A 16,035-nucleotide genomic window follows, 5' to 3' on the forward strand; every position below is an offset into this window, starting at 1 on the left:
GTTGCAGTATATTTTGATGTAGACTATCATTGAACAATTTGCCTATATAATGGTATAATTTGAATACACTTCTTGTATCAATTCTTTTCACTGAATATCATGAACGCGACTGAACCCGAGCGAGCAGAGCGAGCGAGGGGGGAGGGGAGGGGGTGTCCCCCCTCCCACGGTGAGAACTTTTTGCATTTCGATGTTGCAAATGGTGCAATTTGATGTATGTTTTTGCGTGTTTTAAAGAGTTGAAACAGTCCCACTTGTTTAAGGTTGCAGTATATTTTGATGTAGACTATCATTGAACAATTTGCCTATATAATGGTATAATTTGAATACACTTCTTGTATCAATTCTTTTCACTGAATATCATGAACGCGACTGAACCCGAGCGAGCAGAGCGAGCGAGGGGGGAGGGGAGGGGGTGTCCCCCCTCCCACGGTGAGAACTTTTTGCATTTCGATGTTGCAAATGGTGCAATTTGATGCATGTTTTTGCGCGTTTTATCGACGTGAAACAGTCCCACTTGTTTAAGGTTGCAGTATATTTTGATGTAGATTATCATTGAACAATTTGCCTATAAAATGCTATCATTTAAATACGCTTCTTGTATTACTTCTTTTCACTGAATATCATGAACGCGACTGAACCCGAGAGAGCGGAGAGAGCGAGGGGGAGGGGAGGGTGTGGGAGGGGGGTGTACCCCTCCCACGGTGAGAACTTTTTGCATTTTGATGTTGCAAATGGTGCAATATGATACATGTTTTTTGCGTGTTTTAACGTGATGAAACAGTCCCACTTGTTTAAAGTTGCAGTATAGTTTAGTGTATATTATTATTGAACAATTTGCCTACAAAATGGTATCATTTAAATAATCTTCTTGTATTAATTCTTACACTGAATATCATGAACACCGTCTGTTCAGCAGTCAAACAGAAAAAGCATGCACACGAGGGTGTAGAACTCATAGGGCCGGCATATCCCCTCCCACACGAAGGTGATTTTGCGTTTTCAGACCTGAAATTCAGCGATCTGTTGCAAATTTTTGGTGCAATACTTTTACATCGAAGTGATAAAATCACGGAATTTAGCTCTTATTCCGAATGTGCACCATCTGTGTGTATGTATAAAGTCTAGTGAGGTATATAGAGGAAGGGGGATTCCTCCTCCCGCTCGCGGAGCTTTTGCGTTTTTAGAATTGAAATAAAGCGATCTGGGTATATAGCCACAGTCTATACTTCTTATGCATGGTGGAAGGGGGGAGGGGCGGGGGAGCAGGGAGAAGGCGTGGGCGAGTGTTATCCCCACCCTTCCCTTCCGATCGAGCTTTTGCCTATTTAAGGTTGAAATTGAGATATCTCATCTACGCATTTTTGATGGAATCAACATTTGGGAAATCACACACACACACACACACACACACACACACCAAACTGATTAGGGGGGGGGGCTGAGGGAGGAAAAAGTCGATTAAAAGGGGAAATTCCCCTTATACATGAGGGAACCTTGAGTTTTCGGAATATAAGTGATAAGTCTTGTGCACTCAGAATTATTCATAATTTTTTGTAAATCTAAAAAGTGTACTAAGCTAGGGAAAGAGGCACAGAGGGGGAGGGTTTGGGAGGGGGTATCCCCCTCCCAAGCACGAGAGATTTTGCATATTTTGAATTGAAATTCAACGATCTGGTGCACACTTTGAGTGAAATAGTCAAAAAATATCTTATTTGATGAAAGGTTGCAAAGGAGACCCGCTTCATGTGCATGCATATACAGTATACACGCCTTTTTTTTTCCGCCTCCCAAATCCCCGGTCCAAATCTTAGGGGGGGCGATCGCCCCCATCGCCCCCCCCCCCCCCCCCCTGGCTACGCCAGTGCTCGCAACCCCCACTCTTGACGTTTTGGATGGGAGTGACTATGCAGAGATTGAATTTTGAATGTTGGCACACTTCCGAGATGCAAAGATTTATCATAAAAATCAGTCATGAAGGCTGGCCTGTTAGGTTTCCCACTTTCACTGACAGATCTCATCCATGCATCCAGTGAGACATTCATAGTTCCTCCATGTGACACGCAAACTTGGAAAAAGGGCAATTTGTCATGGTTGTCTTTAAATTTCATGTGCTCAGTCATGCATGATATTTGTCAATATAGTTAGGTACCAATAGAAAGAGGAAGGGGTCTTCTTTTCTCACAATTAAGATTGAGCTCTCCATAGCTGACAATTATGAAATAGTAGCCCTCCAAAGTTGGATTCCTTTTTTTTTTGATACACGCTGTGTAATGACTCGAAAACATGTTAAATGGTCATCATGCTTGCGATGATCCCATTTCAGCAACTTTTCTCGAATTTTGCTGACTATTAAGTTGTACGATAGGCATTATGCTTTAATAGCATAACAATAGAACACCTTCAAAAGATATGCTGAATGGTTTGTTTTGACATTCTCCCTATAGGGGAAAGTAGAATAAGGTAAAACCGGTCACTTTTATGCACACTTTCAACTTTTCCAAACACTTATCGTCAGATTGGTTTGTTGTTGTTGTTGTTTTGTTGTTGTTGTTGTTGTTTGTTTGTTTGTTTGTTTGTTTGTTTGTTTTTGTTTTTGTTTTTGTTTTGTTTTTTGTTTTTTTTTTTTTTGGGGGGGGGGGAGTTACCATGATTTTTTCATATGTTCACAATCTGAGAATTGATAGTCCGAAAGCTTGTATAGCCCCTTGCAGATGAAATATTTCAAGTATGAATCATTGTTAAACAGTTCCTTTAAAAACGTGCGTGAGTGTACGTACTGATATACCTATTACAAAAACATGAAGCAGCAAGTTTCCGTTTTGCTTTTTTTTTTAATCCAGTGTATCGCTCTATGTGTCTATAATCCCCACACATGACGACACATTGCTTCTATTGCACGCACACACGACGACTGTCTGCATTCCTATAAACGCACATGAGATAACAAGATATATATTTCCAAAAAAAAGGACAACATTACAACACTATTCAGAAGATAAATAGGCCTACTCATCTTCCAACTTGTTATATAGCGTGCCAATTTAACTGCTGATTGTAACGCTGATTATATATTATCTATATTGTGTGTGTGTGTGGGGGGGGGGGGAATGTGTCCAAGAAGGAGATATTATGTTTTGTTAATTGTGAGTGTCCAAAGGACTTGAATATATTGTTGTGTTGCAGAGAGATACGTCTTTGAATTGATACCCTTGAACTATTTCCTGTGAATCTTGAATCAATTTGTTCAACCCCATTTCGATTTCGACCGATTCTTTATTTAATTATTCATTTATTTATTTATTTATTCTAATCTTTTGTCAAAGTAGCCCATTCACCAATAAATAGTGGTCTTCCATGGAGCACTGAATAATATTGATGAACATATAGATACATACTGTACATTGCAAAGTAGCACAAAAAATACAGTGTATGTTGATTATGCCCCAGGAGTTCACTACAATGCCGAAATAACCATTAAAACGCTGTTATACAGGAATGATTAGCTAGCCCAGAATAAATTTGTTGTGTTACTTACAAATAACAACTTTGCTTAAACAATAATTACAATCATTACAATTGATGTGTTATTATCATTTATATCGTTTGTTTTTGCACATTTTTACAAGGTAAAAGAACGTGTATTATCATTTCTGATGTAATGCTCATGCACGAGTAGTATGGAAATAAATGAATTGAATTGAATTGAATAATGATGAATAGATACCATTACAAATTGTCTTTTTTTCTCCTTTGCTTTGTGTACGTGTAAGGGGGTGTTAGTGGTTATAAAACTAATGACACCTCTTGGACAGATCCCCCTCCCCTCCCCATTATCAAGTAGTTCATGCCTCCCTGTAATGAGCACCTATATATCGATGGTGACTTCTGACTCTTTACAAGAGAGTGTCGTTTCTCTTTCTCTAGCTTTCATTTTCATTTAAGGAAAAAAGAGGCCGCAGTTTGGTTGTTAGTCCCTATTTGTGTGTGTTCACATTCAATTTCTCAGAGTGTTGCATTCGTAGTAAATGAAACAAGAAGAAAAGAGTGTCATATCGACAACTGAAGACGCTGCATTCTATTTTCGAATGTCAATAAACGTCTTTTATTCATGTATTTGCTTTTGTTTTCTGTCCATATTGTATCATTTCTAATCACACGAAGATCACAATCCTTGAGAGCTTATCTTTGTATCATAGTTTAAACTGGTACGCGTTGAATTTTTGAAGGATTATTAAACAGTGCATATTTACAACGCAGAGCGATAGAATGCGTTAATAGCATTGATTACTCTTTTGTGCCTCTTTTCTTTAAGATCTTGTTACAGATTACATACAACAACTGAGGTAAAAGTACATCTTTTCATTACTTTTCTGTACATTTTTTTCCTCAATTAAGTAATCTCGCCCACGTGGTCTATTTAATGGTACACTGTGGAATTTTAACAACATTTGTTCAGTCTACCTATTAATTCACAATGAGTGCTAACCAGTTACGACATGATGGGGTGAAACATGTTCTGATATACTTTGTACGATAATTCTTTGAAACTTCGGAGATATGTTTTTGTTTATTCAGCAAAGCATCCTCGATCTCCCATAGAAATCCCTCAGCTATGTGTATTGGAAAGCATAATCATTTTCTATAATATGGCATTCTTTGACTTAACACTCTCGCTGATATTCCACTGACAAAGTTATAGTGCACCTGTAGCCTTACTTGAATTGCTATTGACGGTCCCTGACGGTTGCTTTTGTAGATTGTAGTAACGAGAATAATTCTAACAAGAGCTTGTCAGCCTGCGTTTTTGATAGGAAAGATTTCTTTATTCCTTTCTCTCTTTCTCTCTCTCCTTCTTTCGCTTCGACGAGAGACTATTATAATTCTTGTTACATCAATGTATAATACGAACAATATTGTTTCGATGATCCAAAGACAGCATGTGCTAGCCACGCCAAAAAGAATCATATTGCAAAGAAACCAAAACAAAAGCCGTAAAAAAAATCTATTGTAATTTGACCGCTGTGCACATTCGATTGTATATGCATCAAAGAGATCTCTATCTTTGGAATGCCAGTATTTTCTCACGCAATGGCTGTATCTTTTAATCATTAGTGTTAATGTAAAAAATTGTTTCTTTTTATGTATAGTGGCATCCACACGCAGAAGGCTCGTACTAAGGGTGGGATTTCACGGAGCACGCGATCGATTTGCGAAGGACGCGAATGACAAAATCCAACATTCGGAAAAGTTTTTTTCCGAATGTTTTCCGACAATGAAGCCGAAAACTATTCTTGCGCAATTTGTGCGAAGTTTCCACGACGTATGTGCGAATGTCGTGTGTATCATTGCTAAAGTACAGCATGTTACGTACACGAAGAACACGCGACGGAAATGCGAACAACGAAACATTTTCAATAATCATGGGAGAAAATGTACCCAAGGAGAGGTGGAAGCTGTCTTGAGTTGATTTTTTTTCTTTCCTCTATTTCTCCTTTCTTTTTCTCTCATTTTTCTATTGTGTGCTTGCCTACATTTTTTTTTTCCTAGGACGTATCTCCTCCACTAGTAAAGCATATGATTTTTTTTTTTGCAGTTCCTCCAACACATAATCTCTATACTTCAAATGACATTTTACATACTTTAGATTAATTTTAACTGTATTCTGTGATTTGTTTTGTGTATATCAAACATTTCTTTCTCTTTGCTAGTCTTTAATTTCTTTTGTTACTATAGTTGTTAATAATTGTTTGATGTTTAGGTGTATGCTACGATTTTTATTTGTAGAAAACGTATAGGTCATACATTCCCAAACGTGCGCTAAACGTTCGCGAGAATGTCTCAAAAGGAACGCGAACAGTTTGCGATTACGTCGTAAAATGATCGGAAAAACTTCGCAGATTTCGCGTAACATACGCGAAACATACGCGAGACATTCTCCAAAGTTTCGGAGTCTGTTTGGGGTTTTACGAACATTTTGTGAACATCGCGCGTGTCTTGCGAAGGTCTTGCGCATTTGACGAGGCTTTAAAGACACTTTCGAGAACAATTCACGAGCAAATCACGACCAAGTGTGCGGAAAAGGTTCGCAGAAAATTTCAAACTTTTTTGAAATTCTCGCCGAAGTAATAACGACATTCGCGAACAATTGACGACGCTTCCGAACCCTCACGTTCGTTTGGCGATCTTTTGCAGACCAAAATGCGAATGCTGGATTTTGCCATTCGCGACCTTCGCAAATCGTTCGCGTGCTCCGTGAAATCCCACCCTTAGGACGCCACTTTTTTTAAGGCAACCCCGTCCACAGTGGAACAGCGCCGCCATGAGAATGGTCTAAAGCCTGCATTCCGATCATTTTTCCTCTCCTCTCTTCGTTCTTTTTCATGATATTCAAATAAAAAACAAAAACAAAAACAAAAAGCAAGGTGTACATTAAAACCACAGGTATACGATGAGGCCTCTTTAATCTTTTTTTTTTTAATTCAGTTTTAGGTGGCTTGTTGTTATAATGTTTCTGCGATTATTTGTCCAGGTACCAGTGTGGAGTAGAAGTTGGGAATGTGAATGAATGAAGCCCAGTGGGTGGAATGATGTACATAGAGAGCAAACAATAACGCATAGGCATTGTAACGAGTGAAGGTATTGCTGGCAAATGAGCTTATCCACAATGGTGTAAATCACACACAGCGCATTTTGCAATGTCCGCACGTATTCTTTATTATGTACTCGACACGAAAAACGCTGTTGAGATAATGGAAAGAATGATGAAAAGTGACAATGCCTAACTTTCCACCAAAACTAAAATCTTTATTATTGCTAGATATGAAGTTGTAAACCAAACAGAAATTACAATTGAACATGTTGTTGACAAAGTCCGTGTAACTTTATTGGCAGATTCTTCAACCTCTTTAATTGCGTTTAAATCAAACGGAAACTGCGCATTCTCTTTCATTGACCTCTTTAATAGAACGAACCCAGGGGCGTCACCAGCTTTTTTTCAAGGGGGGTGCGTTTTGACAGTAAATGTAAACTGTGAGATTTTTTTTTAATGTGATTCATTGGCTCCTGTGTCATCATGTACATTTACACATACTCTGTATATTGTACATTATACATGTGATTGTATACATGCACGAATCTTTCGCTTTGAAGGACTATATACGGGGGTACATTATTGTGACGGTGTGAGATCCTCGGCGATGATCCATTCCGCTCCTTCAGTGCGGAGGGTGTTGGAGGGGGATACCCCCTCCCACTGTAGGAACTTTTTGAAAAAAACAAGAGTGTAAAAGTCGCGTTTACAGAGCATGGGAAAAATAAAAATATCATGAAGGACTATTACGGGGGTACATTATGTGACGGTGTGAGATCCTCGGCGAGGGAGCGAAGCAACCGAGCGGGAGAGGGTGTAAGAGGGGGATACCCCTCCCACGGAGGGACCTTAGTTTTTGTAAAAAGAAAAAAAAAAGGAGAATTGCAGAACAATTAAATGCGAGCGAGCGGAGCGACCGAGCTTGAAAATTTTGATATTTTACAATCTCAAACTGCGGTTTGTAGCTTATATTTTTTCGCTTTGGAAATGAAGGGGGCGCACCGGGCGCAACTGCTTACAATTACTGGCAGCAACATTAGGATAATGGCATAACGAGTAAATGCGAGCGATTGGAATGAGCGAGCTTGAAAATTTTGACATTTTACAGTCCAAAAACTGCCGTTTTTAGCTCTATCTTTTCGCTTTGGAGATTAAAGGGGGGTGGCGCATCGGGCGCAACTGCTGGCAAGTACTGGCAGCAACGTCAGGAGAATGGCACAACGATTAAATGCGAGCGAGCGAAGCGAGCGAGCTCGAAAATTTTGGCATTTCACAGTTTAAAAAATGCCGTTTTTAGCTACATTTTTTCGCTTTGAAAATTTAGGGGGGGGGGGCACCGGGCGCGACAGTTGGCAATTACTGGCAGTAACATCAGGAGAATGGCAAAGCGATTAAATGCGAGCGAGCTTGAAAATGTTGACATTTTAAATTTAAAAATTTACCGTTTGTAGCTATATTTTTCACTTTGGAAATTAAGCAGGGCGCACCGGGCGCAACCGCTGGCAATTACTGGCAACAACATCAGGAGAATGGGATAACGATTCAAATGCGAGCGAGCGGAGCGAGCCACTTTGAAAATTTTGACATTTTACAGGCAAAAAAAAAACTTCCGTTTGTAGCTATATTTCTTCGCTTTGGAAATTAAGGGGCGCACAGGGCGCAACTGCTGGCAATTACTGGCAGTAACATCAGGAGAATGGCATAAAATTGAATGCGAGCGAGCAGAACGAGTGAGCTTGAAAATTTTGACACAGTCAAAAAAACTGCCGTTTGTAGCTATATTTTTTCGTTTTCGAAATTAAGGGGGGGGTGGCGCACAGGGCACAACTGCTGGCAATTACTGGCAGCAACATCAGGAGAATGGCATAACGATTACATTGTCTGTATCACTTCAGTCAATCAATTTTCCTTACAACGTTTTTGTCACCCCAAGGTTCCGCAATTATGTTTTCTCAATTTACTTTGTTTTGATTATGCAACCTTATTTTATGATACCAAAGAAAGTGAAATGTTTATGTTCTTTTCGAAAAATGAAATAAAGTTTGAATTGAATTGATTAAAATGCGAGCGAGCGGAGCGAGCGAGTTTGAAAATTTTGACATTTTACACTCTAAAAACTGCCGTTTGTAGCTATTCCTTTTCGCTTTGGAAATTAAGGAGGGGTGGCGCACCGGGCGCAACTGCTGGCAATTTAATACTGGCAGCAACATCAGGAGAATGGCACAGCGATTAAAAACGAGCGACCGGAGCGAGCGAGCGTGAAAATTTTGACATTTTACAGTCCCAAAACTGCCGTTTGTAACTATGTTTTTTCGCTTTGGAAATTAGGGGGGAGGGGGAGGCGGTGTGCCACTGATAGTCAAGGATGTCGGTTTATGTTCATGATTGGGGGAGGTATGACCAGCGAGGGGGCGTCGAAGTGACCAAGCGGGGGAAGGACGTCTAAAATCTGCACTTTAGAGCATCCCCTAATTGTTTGTGTTTGTGTGTGTGTGTTTTATACATGGAAAAGTTGGGAAATAGCCCAGGTCAAGTCTTATTATTGGCAATGCAAGGCATTTTTTTATAGACTATAGTATGTAAAACAACACTCAGTGATCTAGCTTTGATATAACAAAGTGTAAGGTACAGAGGTGTACATTCTACATCACATGGCGCAACATTGCAGCGACTCTTTGCCGTTCGGATGTTCTGAGTACACTGCTCCATCCTGCTTATCATTCAGAATGCCAACCAGGAATCACGCTGAATCACAATCTTTTGTCGGCTCCGGGCTTTTTGAACAATGTTTCACACTATTGATGCCTCTTTAATTATGGTTAAAAGAAATCTTAGAGAAAAAAAAATAATTTCTTGCTCACCCTTTCATGTCAATTTCAAAAGCAGTTTACCAACCCTTGAATTACCATTTTGATCTTTTTTTTTTCAACCAGCGCCGCCCCCCCCCCCCCGTTACGCCACTGATTGGAGACCTATAATGGGGGAGGGGGTGGGCGTGGTATCTCCCTACCATGCGACGGAGCTTTTGTATTTTCTGAAGTGACAATCCGTTGCACAATGAATGAAATATACCTTACGTATACAGTACGGGCGATAGATAGTAAACACGTGATGTACATGTATAGCATCAGTGCTGCCAGAGCCGGGGTGCGATTGTTTTTGTTTTTTGTTTTGTTTTTGTTTTGTTTAGTTTTCCTCCTGGTGGAAAAAAAAAATAAGAAGAAAAATGAAAAAAGAACAATTTTTTAGTGTCCGGCGTTGAGGTCGCTCGCAGACTGAAGCGTTTTTTTTTTTTTTTTTTTTTAGGTTCTGAAGGGGGGTGCGTTCGCACCCAGCGCACCCCCCCTGGTGACGCCCATGGAACCATGGTGATGGTACAACGTTCGTTCTTTAGGCTTTCTAAACTGAGAATACCTAACACTCGGACTCTATTGCCAGTGAATTATTTCAGTATTGTTAATACTGACAACTGACAAACATGGCACTATCAAATGGTTCAGAATATAGCGCTTTCATGTTATACAACTGCAATTTCATTTAGGCCTACAGTGTATACTTCCACGTGCATTGGTACACGTACCCTGCCACTACATGGTAACCAATACATATCCCATGACGAAAGTTAACTATTTCAGTTGGTATTAATAAAATGATTTTCGTTGGGGTTTTGCTACGGAGGTGTCATCCCTTCTTTAGTTTCCTCCATTAGGCCCTATAAGTATCAAGCTTGGCCACTGGGCACCCAATACTTCGCTTCGTTGCCATGGAGACACTTTTCTTTGAAGGACGGGCGACGGAGAACCCTCTGATAGTAATCTGAGACTAGAGGGCGCTTTCCAAGGAATAGTCTCTCTGCCAGACCCACAAAGGTGAGACGATGGAGGAGAACGGAAAGATGAAGGTCAGCCGTGGTGAATCGTTCGCCGCACAACCAGTACTCCCTGTCTCCTAGCAACAGAAGAATGACAGAGAAAACATTTACCACTAAAGGCAACATCAACGTCAAACCTATCATCAAGGTTCACATGATCAGTATTGTTTGTCAACAATGTTATGAGTGCATCCAAAAGGATTAATAAGTGAATACAGTAGTCATCGCTACCAATAATTTGATAAATACTGCGTAACTCAATGGTAGAATCTGTCACTTGCACATCTTTCAAAGAACAAGCAAGATGTGCAATGGTCACTTTCATCTAGGGAAGAAAAAAAAGCATATGAAGACAAAATATCTCCAACTTTGGTTTTACCCTCAGAAAATTAAAACGATAAACCCTTCGGTAACACAGCATTTGCTCCTTCGACAGTCTTATTTTCTCATAGGGACTTAGGGTTAGGATTTATAGGGTTTTAGCTTCAGTTTGATAATATGAACATTAGGATTAGAGTTAGGGTCATGTTTGTGGGCAGAATTTATGTTTGGCTTAGTGCGCAGATATTTCATGGGGGTAATTGCTGCAGGAGAAAATGTCATTAAACCATAAGTATGAAACATGAAATTCGATCAGATTAAATGATTAGGATCAAATCTAACCAGCTTCGGCCTTCTGCTTCCCCAGTTCTTTCTCCACGTCGGCTAGGGCTGCGTCGCACTCGTCGATGGACTTGACGAGCACCTGTTCGTTGCCGCTTAAGTCTCGTCCTCGGCTGTACCTTGCTAGGATCGCGTTGGCGGCATCGGCCACGTCCGGGTTCTCCGCCGCGATCGTTTGAAGACGAGCAATGTTTTTCTTTGCTCCCTCTGTGAACAATACAAGTAACTTACACTAAACGTAGACAAGACCATTACCTTTACAAAAAAAAAATAGTTAAGAAATCTGAAGAACTGCTACAACATAAATTAATGAGAGGGCAAGGCAGCAATACTTCGTATCACCATAATAATGATGATAATGACAATAATAATGATGATACAATGTAATAATAATGAAAATAACAATGATAACAACAATGATAATGATATCAGTGATGAAAATAGTAAATATATCAATTGCGATATCAATGATAGAGATGAAAAAAAAACAATAGAAGGAAAGACTGCATCACATCAACAGCAAACTCTAGATTTACCTTCCAATGTAAAGAACATCATATTGATGAGGGAAAATGATAATAAAGAGCAAAATTATAAGAAATTCATGATTTGAAAAGATACCAAAAGAACGGCTGCTGCTGAGGATCCTGTGATAGTATTCGTAGCTATAAGGTTAATTTTGCCTATATTGAAAGCGGGCTTATTTAAGGGTTGAAAATAAAGATTCGTCATTGGAAAAGAAGTCGTTTTGGTATACCCAAACATTTCATACACACCAATGAAACTCTGCTGGTTGATTGCAGTTGGTGCCAGGGAGTTTGTTGTGTATTGTCTCATGCACATGGCTCCGAATGTTAGAGACTGAAAGTTGAGGGCGTCGAGAAGTTTCGAGAAGCGAACCACCTCCGCTGCTTTCTGAGCATTATCTTCGAAGTTCAGCTTCGGCTCTTCAGTTTATTCGTAGGAAACCATAATCAAGAAATGTAAGAAAGAAGAAATGAATTGTACACATTATTGTTGCTTAATGATAATAACGACCTAGGCATCCTAAGTGTTTTGCCAAAAAGTTACAATAAATTGTAAATTCCCAAAAGAAATCGTAAGTATTCTATGAATGCAAATATACGATCCCTTGACACTTGAATTTGACTTAATTCAAATAATTCTCAATAAAATTCGTATTTTGCAATCGATAGTGCAGCTCAAATTCAAAATGTGATCCATCGAAGATAATTAAGAAGAAATCAAAGAAAAGGGCATAGATACAAATATGTCGTAAGAGCTTGGTTCAGAAAAGTTTCATAAATATTTAGATATTCACGTTTATATCCTCGCTGAACTTTTCATCGAAATCTATTTGATAGTCTACTTGCAAGTGTATAATTGCCCTTCATTTTTATCTGAATTGAAAACATCGAAGAAAGCGCAGTCATTTCCACTCATAAGGAAGGCCACATGGATCGATTAGCAAAATTCAAGTGTCAATTCAAGTGCCAATAAACTGAAATTGGCCTAAAAACATGATGAATACGAGAGTTTTTATCATAACGTTCTTACTACCCCAAATTTTCCCCGACTATTTCATTTAAAAGAGTAATCTAAACTAATGCAAATGCTTTTTCGTAATTCATTTGCCTTCACTTTCATATAAAATTCTAAAAATGATAAAAGAACATGGCTATACAAACTCGGGTGGGACTCGAAACCCCGAACGATCGCTAGGCAAGCGTAATATCCACTAGATTTCCGAACTTCAGCCATGTAGGCAATGATAGTTCTGCTCCATTGTAGTAGTTGCAGTTGTATTGAATTTACGCTTGTCTGATACATTGTAGCATTCAGGATCGCATGTTTCGATTCCCATCAGAGTTTATAAGCCTTTCATTTTTTATTAAGTGGCTAGTACTAAAACACTGAGCAATCAGCGTTTAATATATCAATGAAGGCAATTTGTATATCAGCTAGCAATTTTGCATTCTACGTAATATCAAGATACATGTATTCTTTTTTCAATTCAATTCAATTCAATTCATTTCAAAATTATTTTATTCATCTTGACAGGTAGACATTAATGCTGCTGAGTTCATCATGACACAGACACAAATTCTACAGTACATCAACAAATACATAACTAAATAAGTATTAAAATAAGTTCATAAGTTCATAAGATAATAGATACATGAATTCAAAATAAGTAATAGATGCATAAATAAAAAGTGGATTTAAGTAATTTCGAAATGAACAAATAAGTTATTAATGATATTGGTGTCATAGCTACTTTTTGGAATCCAATTAAGTTATGATTACTGTCAGACGGAAGTGTGTCGACGTATGCGATGATGTCTTTTGAGTCCCGGAAGTAATTCCCCTTGTGTTCCATGGTGGGAACTTGACCTTTCGGATTGACACGGAGAAATTCCGGGTCATGTTGATCCCCAAACAAGGTGAGAACATGTTCCTTGTACTCGATTCCTCTTTCCGCCAGTGCAAGCCTACACTGTATTAAAAAGAACATTTAAGAAGCGGGGATTACCTGACATTGGTTTGATAAAGGAGAGATTATATATATAATTGTCTGCCTGTCTATAATCGAATCTGCCTACAATGAGTGGTTCATTCTTTCAAAGTCCAATATGACACATGGTGTAGGCCTATTCACACAACAGTGCTACTAAAAAAAAGTGCAACTATAACATCATTATAATAATAACACCGTTAACTGATTATTTCCAACAGTATCGCCTCTGAAGAGCAATACTGTGCGACGATGAAGTTTTTCAACTCTCTACTGTCGTGTATCATTTTGACTATCACGAAGTGCCATAAAATTACTATATCCGTTACATTGTCAAGCTGATACAGTTGGATCTTTTAACACACTGCTCTTCTGTGTGTTGAGTGTGTTGATGTATAGTTACGGCCTTTCTAATGTCACAGAGCCAAGCTTAATAGTCCCCCAGAATGCCTGCTAGGTATTGAGTGTGTTGATGTCAGTGGTTGATGGATAGTTACGGCCTTTCCAAAGTCACATATCAAACCTCAGTCGCCTCAGAATGTCTGCAAGGTTTTCACCTCTTTTAACTATGTTACAACTTCTTTTCTGATACAGGAGTCTCGACTCCTCTCCTTATGTCTGCATTTTCGTAGCCTTATTTCAGCCGAATCCCCTTTTTCTATTAGTCAAAAACTCCAACTTCCTAGCAATTATTATGGCTTAATTGGCATTTATAATGGGACTGGAGGGTAGGGTGGGTGGCCGTAAAACCGCGGAACCCGGTTTACGAAACTGTTTGTCCTGAGCCTTTTCTTGATTGCGTATTTTTGTATACTAATCTGCTCAAAGCTAGAGCCATTGTTGTTTTTGTACATAATTTTGGATCTACTTTTCTTTAAGAATGCGTATCAGTCAATTCTTACTTTGCAACCTCTTAATAATTATGCCAACCAGAAATCATTGTCCATGCATGCATCCCAGGTCTTCTCGCTCGGCTTTATGCTAAACCACATGTCTGCAAACTATTGTAGCCAAATCTTCATATCGTTGTCGTTGTTATACATGTTCTCTGATTGCAATTTTCCGCACACCCATAACATGACTTCAAAAAAACTCACTCTGAACTTTATTCTTGAAAAAAGCTTTATGTCCTCGTTTGTGCTTGATATGTTCAGACAAGTCTATCCACCTGCTTTTTCTACTACAATTTTATGCCACATAAGAGCTTGTACATTTCTCCTTACTCCGCGTCTTCTTGTGTTTGTGACACAGATCACTCATGACGCTTTCTTCTCACCTGTGTGTCACACGGAATTTTCCTTTATTATCCGTCTGTCCCTCGACATTTTGTATTTGTCCATCCCTAGAGAACACGGTTTCATTATTCACTGTGCATTCCAGTTATTACCAACTGCAAGGTCATTACCTCATGTGAACGCAGTGTGGTATGCATATGCTTACCAACTGAATGTTGTTTTTGTAACTCGTTTCCAAGAGACATACGGTAATCTAAGTCATGAACATGTATTTCCGGTAAACAACTCATTATTCAACTCGTGTTTGTGCACTTCTGAATATGGATGAGTTCATAAACGCTATTTCTTCTTCTGATATAGATAGTGATGTAAACGATTATCAGCCAGCTGCACTGAATTCCCTCTTACATTCTTATGATAGAGAAGAAGGTGAAGACTCCGATTTTGTTACTTCTTTAAACACAGAAACCCAAGATCTGAAGCTTGATTTTGACGCTAATGATGCGTCTGCTCGAAATGAAGGCCAACTTTCTCACTATCACTTGGAAAAAGAAATGATTACACTTTCCCATTCACACTCTAATGAGCTTTTTGTTTCACATTTCAATATAAGAAGCCTTAATAAAAATTTTGATAAATTACTTGTATTTCTCAACGAATTACAATTTAAACACAGCATAATTGGTCTCAGTGAAACTTGGCTCAAGGAAACGTCACCTTCTTCTCTATTTACCATAGACGGTTTTAAATTAGTTACCAACAACAGGATTACTAAAAGAGGTGGTGGTGTTGGTTTTTACGTCACGCAAAATTTAAACCATAAACTGTTAAATGAATATTGTATTATGTCTGAATGCCTTGAGAGTATTTTTATTGAGGTCATGACCCCACTAAGGGGAATATCATTTTGGGGGAAATTTATAGACCTCCGCATTCCAACCTTAATGAATTCACTGAGCGGTTTCACAATCTTCTCTCTAATGATTATTTTGATACAAAGACATACTTCATTATGGGTGATTTTAATATAAATCTTTTAAATTGTAATGACGCTTTATGCAGTCAAGATTTTCTTAATTTCATGTTGTCAAAATCCTTCATTCCTCTTATCAGGAAACCTACTCGGATATCTGATGCTACTTCTACTCTCATTGATAAT

The 16,035-nt window shown here is 38.8% G+C and overlaps 1 protein-coding gene across 1 annotated transcript; it reads right to left on the reverse strand.

Moving 5' to 3' along the window:
• Window positions 1-10,107: 10,107 nt before the first annotated feature.
• Window positions 10,108-13,616, reverse strand: LOC139729024 (ganglioside-induced differentiation-associated protein 1-like). Its single transcript, XM_071639951.1, has 4 exons — window positions 13,434-13,616; window positions 11,903-12,073; window positions 11,127-11,333; window positions 10,108-10,540 (listed from the first exon to the last, which is right to left on the reverse strand). The coding sequence occupies exons 1-4, from the start codon at window positions 13,504-13,506 to the stop codon at window positions 10,314-10,316; spliced, it is 678 nt and encodes a 225-aa protein (XP_071496052.1). The 5' UTR covers window positions 13,507-13,616; the 3' UTR covers window positions 10,108-10,313.
• Between the last annotated feature and the right edge of the window lie 2,419 nt (window positions 13,617-16,035).

This window comes from Diadema antillarum, unplaced genomic scaffold, assembly GCF_040938485.1.
Source record: "Diadema antillarum isolate AM-2024a unplaced genomic scaffold, OU_Dant_1.0 scf00000020, whole genome shotgun sequence".
NCBI lineage: Eukaryota > Metazoa > Echinodermata > Echinoidea > Diadematoida > Diadematidae > Diadema > Diadema antillarum.